The sequence below is a fragment of the Nematolebias whitei genome, chromosome 2 (assembly GCF_014905685.2).
Source record: "Nematolebias whitei isolate Nwh7 chromosome 2, NemWhi1, whole genome shotgun sequence".
Classification (NCBI taxonomy): Eukaryota; Metazoa; Chordata; class Actinopteri; order Cyprinodontiformes; family Rivulidae; genus Nematolebias; species Nematolebias whitei.
The window spans coordinates 18,137,498-18,149,576 of NC_056499.1; the positions used below are offsets into that span (position 1 = coordinate 18,137,498).

At 37.8% G+C, this 12,079-nt stretch overlaps 1 protein-coding gene across 1 annotated transcript in view; it reads left to right on the plus strand.

Annotated features, from left to right (window-relative positions):
• tspan15 (tetraspanin 15) overlaps positions 1–8,890 on the plus strand; it is a 53,290-nt gene extending 44,400 nt beyond the window's left edge. The window contains exons 5-8 of the mRNA XM_037693540.1: positions 1,419–1,535; positions 5,527–5,577; positions 6,011–6,127; positions 8,738–8,890. Coding sequence (XP_037549468.1) covers positions 1,419–1,535; positions 5,527–5,577; positions 6,011–6,127; positions 8,738–8,890 — 438 coding nt within the window. The remainder of the gene's footprint in view (positions 1–1,418; positions 1,536–5,526; positions 5,578–6,010; positions 6,128–8,737) is intronic.
• Positions 8,891–12,079: the final 3,189 nt, after the last annotated feature.

Consider the following 12,079-nt stretch of genomic DNA (forward strand, 5'->3'; position numbering starts at 1 on the left):
GCAAATGACAATAAAGAACCTTGACTTTGAGTATGTTTCAGATCTCCTATGTGTTTCAACCAGTTCACTTAAAACAACGACAAAAAGTTGATTAAATGTTGTCAAATGAGCACAGAACAACCACAAAGCTCTGAGTATTTTAGACTAAATATTATGATTTTATGGTTGAGAATAAAATTCATTGCATTTTTCAGTCCCTTCTTTCAGTTCGGTGTGTGGCCCTTCAATTTCTTAAGTCGAAATGGCTCTTTGTAAACAATGGTTGCCCACCCCTGGATTGGAGTGATGGAGATGCACTGTATTTGGGTAGTCGTTTTAGCATGTTTTAATTATTTTTTGACCCACTGTTTGTCTCAAATTCACCCAATTCATTAAAAAATTAAGGAAAAACAGAACATATAGTGTGGTGGGGAAATACTATGAATGACTTACAGTAAGTCTTCTTTTCCCATCTTACAATTACAAAGAAACTGTGGTACTTTGTTTCTCAGCATTTCTTTGCCACATTAGCTCTGAGTATCATTGGCTTGATCCTGGACCTTATAAAAGCTTGAACTGCATGTCAATAATATTTCAGCAGACAGATTTGTATGGCGTTATGGTTTCGGGAACAGTTGCTGTGTTCAGTACAATGTATGACCCACATGATGCAGAGCCTAAAAACAACACCAGCTTTCCATCACAGTTGGTGACAAAGAAACTAACAAACAAACAGAACAGAAGCAATTATTTCCCTTAAGTTGTCCTATCAGAGCTCATTTATTTCCCCTCTGAAGTAATGATGTTTTGTTTTTCCCAAGGGTTTGGAAGTAACATCTTAAGGAAAGGCCAATGAAAAGTAATTGGATGGTGCTGTTATTCTGTCTGTGAACCACTACAGATGGGTTGCTGGGTGTCCGTTATTTAAGACTGAAGTTTTTATTGATTCTAGCAAAAAGTGTTTGTTTTTTCTGCTGCTTTCAAAGTTTGGTTGAATGTGGACCAAAGGCGTTTGTGCTCTCCCTTTAAAAAATTTTAAAAAAACAGCAAAATGACTTATTTCTTTAACTTTTTAATTTTTAATATTTGATTAAAAGAAAACATGCACCACATTGTTCATATCACGCTTTATTTACCACAAATGAACAAATACAGAAGGTTATTAATATTTTGTAGTGTTTCAGACAATCATCCACCTGCACCTCTGAGAAACACAAAAACACACTCGCCATCAATTTCATGCAAATTCTTGTTAAGTATTGTTCGTTTCATGTCCAGATGTTTCTGGCATTAAGCCAACAGTGCAGAAAAGTTTTCTCTGGTTTCCTCTCACCTTGTTTTTTTAATTATTTATTTATTCTGCCTCTTCCCTCTCTTGTTGTTTGGTATTTTTCATGCTGCCTTCTTGTAATTTCTGCCTTCTTTTTTGTGTTTGGTAGTTTAAATGTTGTGGGGGCAAAGATTTCACAGACTGGGAAGTCAACATGTACCACAACTGCTCTGCGCCTGGTCCTTTAGCCTGCGGAGTCCCGCATACCTGCTGCATTACCACTAAGGTATGTTTTCTGCTCCCTACAGTTATTAATTACTACTGAACAATTCCAAATGTACAGCTCTGACATTAAATGACCAACTGAACTACAGTTTTGATTTCTGTTATTTTGATTTCTATTATGAACAACCACAGAGTAACAAATGCTTTTTTAATATTCAGTTTATTCAAAGACTCATTTAACCCTGAATATTTTGGGCTGCATTCAGTTCAAGACACTTTTTTTTTTTAAGAATCAGAATACTTTATTAATAATTAATTGCCAGTGGGAAATGTACTTTGTTACAGTTGCTCCATGCAAAGGTATAAAAATGTAAACATAGAAAGATTATCCAAGTATATATATTCATCTGAGTGAAAATAAAAATAATGTAGAAGATTAAAAATATTTAAAATAACAATTAAAATTTTAATATATACAATATGTGTGATCATATTCAAGTATGTGAAGCTGTAGTGCAGTTCTGAATATGTAGGTATATTGCTGACAAGGTAAGCGGTCTCTGACACTCAAAGTGGGATCAGTTGAATAGTTGGATGGCCACAAGCAGAAATGACCCTGTGGTGCTCTGTGGTGCATTTTGGTGGGCTCAGTCTTGCATTAAACATGCTCCTGTGTTTTGTCAGCATGGCATGGGGATAATGGGCAACATAGTCCAGAATGGCATGTAACTTGAATAGCATCCTCCTGTCTGACACCACAGTCACCAAGTCCAGCTCCACCCCCACAACATCACTGGCCTTGCAGATCAATTTGTTGTCTGTTGGCAGCCACTACCCTTAGTCTGCTGCCCCAGCACACAACAACAAACAGGAGGGCACTGGTCACCACAGTCTCATAAACCATTTTCAGCATAGTCCTGCAGATGCTGAAGGATCTTAACCTCCTCAAAAAGTAGAGGCAGCTCTGGCTCTTCTTGTTGAGGGCATCAGTATTCTTAGCCCAGCCCAGTTTATGGTCAATGAACACTCCAAGGTATTTATAATCTGCCACAATGCCCACAGTGACCCCTGGATGGAAACGGGGATAGCCAGTGTCTTGACCCTCCTCAGATCCACAAGTTCCTTTGTCTTTGTCACATTGAGCTGCAGGTGGTTCTGCTCGCACCGTGTGACAAAGTTATCGACTAGAGCCCTGTATTCAGCATCATCGCCATTGCAGAGTCATCAGAAAACTACCAGGACTGTGTCTGGTAGCTGAAGTCTGTGGTATAGAGGGTGAAGAGGAAGGGAGGACTGTCCTCTGTGGGGCCTGAGTATTTCTGACCACCTTGTCTGACACACTGTTCTGCAAGTGCACATACTGTGGTCTGCCAGTTTAGTCCTTGGCACCACTAGGACGGAGCATGTTTGGCACAGGAACAAGGCAGAACGTCTTCCACAACACAGAGACTCTCTGAAGACTCAAGCTCATCGTGAAGACTGAATGTAGCACTCCACAGAGCTGGGGGGCACAGGTTTTGAGGTCCCCATGGCTTGCACCGTTAGGGCCTGCCACTATGCCTGAGTTGAGTTTCCTCATTCCTCAGCTGTCTTTCAAGCTGGTAAGGTGAAGTACACTGTTGAGAATGCATGATGGGGAGGAGGAGGGTTTGTCATCAGGATGAGGACTGTTGGCTTGTGAGCCAGAGGATGCATAATAATTATGAAGAGGGGAGGAGGACCCTCACAGCAACTTGAAGTACAGCTAGGAGTCAGGGAAGGGAGAAGCAGTGGTGTTTGGAGGCAGCTCACAGAAGAGTTGGGGGGGGGGGGGGTGCTGTTGTATCAAATCTGTTGAAGAATACATTTAATTCATTGGCCATAAGCCCCATGCCCTCACTTCCTCAGTTCCTCCTGCATTAGCTGGTCTGAAATCAGCCATGGTCTTCATACCACTCCAGATGTTCTTCATGCTGTTCTGTCAGAGTTTCTTCTCCTGTAGTTGTCCTTTGCTTCCTTGATCTTGATTTTCACTTCTCTCTGAATAGTTCTCAGCTCATATCCCTGTTAATTTATGCCACAAAACAACTAAAGATGCAAAAAAGGCACAACTCAAGTCTGTAAATTGTGCAGAAAAAACACATCAAGCACCAAGTGGAATATGAGCGCTGATTGGAGAGGATGATTAGAGGTCTAAAATGTTCTGTCTCTTTCAGTGTAATCAGTGTGGGGAACAATATTCTGTTCAAGATGAAAGTCGAAAAAAACAATACCATTGTCGTTAATGATTTTTATCTTATTTTATACATTTATTTTTACTGGCAGATTAAAAATTAAACTACATTTTTAACAACCTGTCATAAATATGTTAAGCCTTACAGATGCCATGAAAAATACCTTTTCATTTGTGCTTCTAAAGGAACAAGTTAAACTTGTGCACAAGTGTCAGTGTGTGCCCTGACTCCACTCCTCCAAATATTTCCTTAAACAGATCTTTGTTTATTTTGTGTATAAATTAATCTTTGTCCAAACTAGAGCACAAGCAGAAATTTTAACACAAACTCAAGATGCATCACTGGGTGTTGAGCTACCAACAAACTGAATTACCAAAGAAAGAACATCTTGAATGCATCTGAAGATTCTCCCAAAGTAATCATAACTTATTGTTTGCAATTTGCTCTCAACCTTTATTTCGTTTGAGCACACATTCAAATAAATCAAAGGCAGCACTAATAACAGGGCTGGTCTTTCTGTATAGAAACCGTTTAAATGTCTTTAAAGCTACAGAAAACTCAAAGCTCTACAATAATAACTTTTTCCGTAGTTCTATATGACAATAATAGTGTTAAATTTATTTAGTGTTTTCACTGTAGTTCATGTTCTTATTTTTCATTTTATTATTATGTAATCATGTGGCAGAACGGTGGAGCAGTTGGTAGAGCTGCCGCCTCTCTGCAAGAAGGTCGAAGGTTTGAATCCCGGCCGGGGGAACCTTTCTGGGTGGAGTTTGCATGTTCTCTCCGTGCATGCGTGGGTTTTCTCCGGGTACTCCGGTTTCCTCCCACAGACCAAAAGCATGCATGTTAGGCTGATTGGTAACTCTAAATTGTCCCTAGGTGAGAGTGAGAGAGTGGATGGTTTGTCTGTGTGTGTCCATATGATGGACTGAAGACCTGTCCAGGGAGTCCCCTGCCTCTCGCATAGTGACTGCTGGATATGGGCACCAGTGACCCCATGACCTGAAATGGAAGAAGCGGCTAAAGATGATGGATGGATGGATGTAATCATGTGCGTGTGCTACTTTCATGGTTGTTTTATTGCCACTGATTTATAATCAGGACTTTATCTTTATTACATTTTATTTTTACTGGTTTTGAGCCACCTAAAATAACAAAGGCAAGTGAAAATGTCCTTGTACATTATTTTCCCATTAGCATGAGCTGCATAGTTGTTTTGATGAAGATGAGCATGTTATGTGGCCTAAAGGCAGACATTTTTTGTACTTAAGCACAATAAACAATGTGAATTTCTTCACATGAAACTCCACGCAACGTGGGATTTAAAAAAAAATGTATTTATTTTTTATGTCAACCTCATAACTTTACCATTTCCTTATCCACTTTCAGGAAATTATGACATGTAAAAGGTTTTATAAAACCTAATCATCAGGTGAAAATACACTACTGGGAGTACCTGCTGTTAATTAAATCCTTATTTAACAATGTATAAAATGAAGTTTGATCCTTTTACTTGTTCATCTATGTAATTTGAATAAACTGTAGGTTATTAACTCCCAAATGAACTCTTCCTTCCTGCTAACACCGTTTTACACACATCACAGAGTTTTATGCGCTATTAAACCAACATTTCTACTTTTTACCACCAGTTGTGTGAGAGAGACAGAGACAGAAGCAGAAAAAATGTGCAGCACTTGTTTTTATTGCTTTTTATTTCTGAACATAAACCTCTTTTAAAGCCTTGGTGTGGTGCTTCTTGTGTTGGACAATATTTAATTCTCTCTGCCACCTTTTATTGAATCTTTGTCTTGTTCTCTGTGCTTCCTTTTCTTCTAGCTGAATGAAGTGGCCAACACTCTGTGTGGGTTCCAGGTGCTTAAAGACTCGGTAAGATATATATTTATATTTTGTGACAGCTACACAAAGATTAGAGCATTTCATTTTTATGAACTCGTTGATTTTTCAGCATTGACATCCAGAGTTAAAGAAAAGGTCATTAACGCTGGAAGGTGAAGACGCCTTCTTATAACGCTGGAGGTTGACGATGCCTTCATGAAGCGTTTACTCGCCGACAGCTGGATGTTTTCTTACTGTGACTGTTGAAATATCCGTCATGACTTTTGTGTAATTTTTGTCCCTGCGCTAAAATCCCTACAGTAAAACAGACAAGTATGGAAAAAGACGTTACAGCAATCACTTGGAGCAAAATCGTTTTTGAACAAAATCAACATGGCATCAGCAACATTAAAACGATGGTGGCGTGAACTTTTTAAACACTTTAGAAACTCTTGAGGTTATGAGGCGTTTGCTTCTCTTGCAGCGGCTGGATGTGATAGACAAAATCTATGTGAGAGGCTGCCTTGATGCGTTCTTCATCTGGCTGATGGACAACTACAAGAAGATGGCCATCCTGTTGTTGGTTATCTTCTTACCTCAGGTACCTGCAAACACCTGGTGAAGCACATGTTTTACTGTAGGTTGCGCAACTTGTTCCTCTTGAATATGGAAAGGTGGTCTTCACCTGCCATCCTGGTGAAAAGGTTTATATAACAAACATTAAGTTTGCTGCTGGCGCTGAAAAAAGATGTGTAGTTTGATTCAAAGTGCTGCGAATGAGTCGTGTTCATCTGCTCTGCTTCAAAGGAGCCAGACGGTTTGTATAGTTCTTTGAAGTTCGCTGGACGTTTTTGAAGGTCGTTCAGTTTTTCTTTGAACTTCTTTTTTTTTTCTTAAAAAAAATTTTTTTTAAGTGTCTGCTTGAAACTAGAATATGAATCATTCAAAAATAAAAGATGCCTAAACTTGAAGGAAACCGCTAGTTCTCTACATATAATAGGAATTTTAGAAATCAAACATTTTTCTATTTAGTTTTTCATCATGGCTCCCTTTTACATTTTTGAGGCTCCACAGAACCATCTATTCAAAGTATGAAACAAAAATTCAAGAATGAGTTTAATTTGTTACGAAGCCTGAATAAATAATTAATGTTTCTACTTAAAGAAATTATAAGAACTCTTGTCTGAGCATTGTGATCCAACGTGCGTGTTTCAGTAAAATGGCTGCGACTCTGTCCAATGTTTCAAGCAAAACGCACATGAGGTAGGGCTTAAAACCTTTGCACAGTAATGTTTTAGTTCATATGAAAGAAACGTCTGCATAAATTACAAACATAAGAAGCCAGAGAAAATCAAAAACAGCAGATTGCTCATGTCCTATAAGTTATTTTATGCATTAATGCTTAGTTGGACAAAAATGTTTTTATGTTTTTTAATGTGGATCAGCCCCGTTATCAAAATACAAAAGCCACCTCAGGGATACATGAAATGCATAAATATGTACATTAAAAAAAATGTTTTTACATATTTTCATGTGTCACCTCAATTTTAGCCAGACAAACGTTTATAAATATGTTACTTTACAGAATTAGGTGTGAGCTATAGATCTGATGCAGCTTTTCACTGACCTTTTAGTCTTATTTATTTATTTATTTATTCTTATTCATCAGTTTATGCAGCAGTGTTAAATTTTTTTGTATAGCTAAACCAAACTCGATATTTGTGCTCGCTAAATTTTATTCAAAAGGACCAGTTTACGGTAACTAGTTTCAGAACGCCTGTGAAAATCAGAAGCACAGCAGAACAAAACATTTGTCAATACAGTAGTCTCTCGCTACTTCGCAGTTCGTTTTTCGCTACTTCGTGGTTCGTTTTTCGCTAACTCGCTAACTTGCTAACTCGCGGTTTTTCAAAATAAGATTGACCATGACACATTGACCATGACTGATTGATGAATGAGCCGCACGATCGGCATGGATTTTTTTTTTTTTCATTTAAAATAAATTGTTTTAAATTATTTAGCACCTGCTGCACCTTTATGCAGCACACACCTGCAGGATAATCTTCCTCCTGCAGCTGATCTGCTGATTTCTGTGCAGAGAAGTGGGCGTGGCCAAGAGTGCTTGCTGGTGGCAAAGAGCAGCAAGGGACTACTGTATTTTAAATTCTATGCTGTTACTCATATTAAATGATAAAAAATGTAAAACTTTCCTAACCCTTCATGTACATCCAACCAGTGTACCTCATCACCAGTGAAAAAGGAATAAGAGCAGCTATAACAAAAAATGCTGCCATTTCTGCAAGATTTTTGTATTACATTAGAGGAGGACTGTCCTGTATCTGCTGTGACACGTAATAACCTTCACATTGCATTGACCGTATTAATCTCGATGTTTCCATTCTGATCCAATCTTTCTGACCACGTCCAGCTGACAAGCGTGAGCAGACGGGGCATGGAAGCTATTTTCTCTGACATTTCTACCCTCTTACGTTTTACTGGAAATCATATAGTGCGTTTAGAATCAAGAGTTTCTGACAGCTATGAATATATGAATGTTGAGTGGCTTTGACTGTAAGCAGCACATTAGATGTCACTGAGCTGTTCTCGAGACCGAGCACACATGCCGGCAGGCAGTAATCCAGTCAACATAATGGGTGCTTCTCATTATTATTTATAAAGTATTTTATGTTGTCTGGCTCCTCAGGTGGTCCAAAAATGATTAATTTGATATTTTTACTGAGCAGAATGTTTCAGTTTGCTGTTTTATTTTTGTTTCAATTGAGGGGTTTGACGGAAGCTTCATTGCTTCATCTGCAGCTGATGCTTAATTACTTGCTGCTAATCTGATTGTTTGTCTCATCCTCAAAAGATGGTGAACCCTAAAATAATCACACCTATATTTGAAATAAATATATATTAAAACCTAGCCGATGCATTATTTAGTATTTATTTGTAAACTGATGTTCAGGCACTGGTAAAATTTTTCATTTAAGAGGCTTAGTTTGGATTTCTGAGAGGACATCTTCTTTCCTAAGCTGAAAATAAATGTGCAATCATGATCCCTAATATATGCAAAGCTGTAAGGACCTGCAGAATAAAACCACTGATCAAATCTAAGAAATTCTAATTTCCACTGGAGATGCATAAAAACCTAAGAAAGTGACTAATAAATGCACACTATGACACCCAGTATTTTCCTCTCTCTCTCTAGTTCTTTGGTGTGATTATGAGCCAGCTGTACATCACTCGGGTCACAGAGGAAGAAGCTCGTAAAGAGGAGGGTCTGCTTCCAAAGACCCAGCCCCGCGTTGCCAAATGGTTCAGGTGTATGCCAGACAAGACGAGAAATCCCAACCATCTGTAAACACTCAGTGGGCCTGGTGTTTTCTAAACTGTTTTTATGGTTCAGCTGTTTTTTTGTTTTTTTTCTTTCTGTGTGCTACATGTTCTAGTAATTAATACAAACTGTGTTTTATATTCTAATAATGCAATTATGGAAATAAAACTGATATAAATGTATTTTATCTGTATCTGTCTGGTGCCTCAGTCTCGGGGATAAATGCAGGAACCAAAAACACATTTACCGTCTTTATATAAAGACTGATGACATGACTACGACATCTTTCAATGCAAAATTCAGAGCATTACTTGTGTAAAACCCTGAAAAGTTTCTGGTATCAAACATTCAACAATCTCTTTGTGCCACCGGAGCTCATCAAACCTTCATGATGTGTCCACCTCATTAAGAGTTCATTCCTCCAGTAAGAAAAACTTGAGGTGGACAAATTTAAATGGTTTTGTTTTCTAATAAGATTATTACCACAAAAGTTACCTTTTCAATTTTTTCCAAGATACGATGGAAAATTGAAGCATTCAAAGACAAAATACAACATTAAAGTGATCAAATGTCTTCTGCATGAACTGTGAAATACCGTATTAACCTTGGTGAAGGTTCACAAAAGTTATTGTGTTTTCTTTAACATATCATTTACAGTTTTTATTAAATATAGATTGTGTTGAAAGAATGCAAAGCACTACTTAAAAATGAATGCAATTAAAGTGGCTCTGTCATTCTAAAGATACCTCAATGTTATTGTTCAGTATATTAGACATAAATCAAATGCATTAAAATGTAAAATTACTCCACTGCAGGATTAACTGTTTCCTAAACTCAACCCCAACATGAAATTCAGCTTTGAAACTTGTGTGTTTAGCAGCAACACCGACCGCTTGTGCATGATCACCTCAAAAATGTTGCAACTTGTTTAATAATATATTTCTGCAAGAAACTATTTTTTCCCTAAAAACAATTTCCAGGTGATGTGAATGTGTCTTCTTTTTTGTGTACCTTTTGGATCAAATTGTTTTAAAACATTAAAAAAATATATTTTTTTTGCTTGTCAGATTTACAAAATTTAATCGACTAATTATTTTACCTTGAAAAGCTGTCGCATTTAAGAGTTCTTTTATTTTGAAGGTGCGCCATTTAAAATCGTTTGGGTGACGGTGTTGATTTGGAAGATAAGACTGACTTTTTAATTTATTTTTCTGGCTCCACATCTTTCCAAATTTTTTGATGATATTAAATCAAACCCAAGTCTTGTTCTATTTTTATTTTTTTTTTAAATTGGAATGAATTGTGTTGGCGATAAAATGTATGTGTGGGATTTAGACAGGAGTTCAGCCCTTCTGGAGTCTTGCTCATCCTTGTTTTTAACTAATGCATCATAGTTTATGCAAATGCCAGGTGACCTCTCGTCTGATGAGTCACCTAGAAAATGGCCATAAAATGTAATGTTAAATAAGTGACTGCATTAATATTTACCCCTTTCAAAGTCACTGTGCTACTTCAACTCATAGAAAGGTTACTGAGATGTACGAGTCAGGGGTGAATTCAAAAGGATTTCCAAGGCCCTTAACAACCCCAGTAATTTTGTTAAATCCATCTTTAAGAATGGAAAGAATATGGAGCCTATGTAAATCTACCAAGAAAAATCCGTCCTCCCAAACTGAGTGACCATGCAAGAAGAAGAACAGTGAGGGAGACCACCAAGACATCGGTGAGTGCTCTGAAGGAGCTGCAAGCTTCAGCAGGTGAGAAGGAAGAGACTCTGAGTCGGAGAGATTTGTCATTCGCATCTCGCGTGGTACATGTGGTGGAACGAGATTATGCACACAGGGTCCCAGTTTCATCCAACAATAAAATGTAAAAGAAAAACGGTAATAAGATCTAAGATATGAACTAAGAAAAACAGCAGCTAAATAATACACTAGGTACTAATAGCATAAAAACATGATGTTGAACAGCAGCATGAACACAGCAACATGAAATGCAACTGCAGCAACTGTTGCTCTGGTTCTTCACCAGTATAAGCTTTATGGGAGAGTGTCGAATAGAAAACCACTGCTAAAGAAAACTCATATTAAACTTTAATCAGGGCTGGCTGCCAAAAAGCACTTGACCATGCAGTCTTCCACATGCCATTTGGCAAACTCTAGCTTAGTCTAAGCTATATTTGTATCGTCTGTCTCTCTGTATCCTAAACGTTTCAGTGTTTACAGTACAGTACTACAATATTTATACATATCACTGTCTGTCACAATGGAGACGAGAAGCAGAGCACCATGAAGACAGCAAACACACTCGCATAAAGGGTCTGATCTCAGCCCACCCACCAACTTTTTTTTAATGAAAGTTGATGACTCGAGCACAAATCTTAAATGGTTAATTCACAGCAATCCCAAGCTGACGTTGCCAATAAGTTGAAATCCATTCAGAAAATGAAACGCATTACAGCTGACACTTTCAACTGAGCTGGTGTTTAAAAACTGAGTAACTAAACCACTTAAGCCACGTTTTATTATGGGTTTGCAACATTATTTTATAAGTTAATGAAGCAGTAGCTATTAGCTGGCGTCTGAATGAGTCTGAGCTACTGAGGACTTTAAAGAGCATTTTTTTAGTTTCAGTTCAGCTAACAGCATCTTATCTCTTATTATTCAAAACACAGATAAAAGCTGATTCACATACAGAAAACGGAAATACAAAAAATTATTTTCTTTAAAACAAAATCTAAAATGGAACATTCAGGTTGTCAGAAATTACTGTATTGGTTACTGCTCAAGAATGGCTTCACGGTTCTTCTCTCATGCTCATAGACGCACACTCAATGACAATGAGTCAGTGTTCAGTAAAGTGTGGGTAGGTGCTGATCACTGATTAGTCTAAAGCCCGGTGTTTGTTCAGACAATGACATTTACCCCTGTATTTAATAACTAACAAGCCTGATCACTTTGTCTGGCAGCTAAGGATGGAGAGTTTAAAGGCACGTGTGTCATGCCCCAGACTTATGTTCTTCTCTATGACTAAAAAAAATTAGCTAATTACACTCGGGAGCAGAGACACACTTCTGAACGTATAACTAATTAATCACACCATGGCTACACATTAGGACTCATTTATTAGTCTGATTCAATGCTAGCATTTTGCACAGATGTGAATGCCCAATAAGAAAACAGAAATGAATTGTGCCTGTAAAACTAAGAGTGTAAA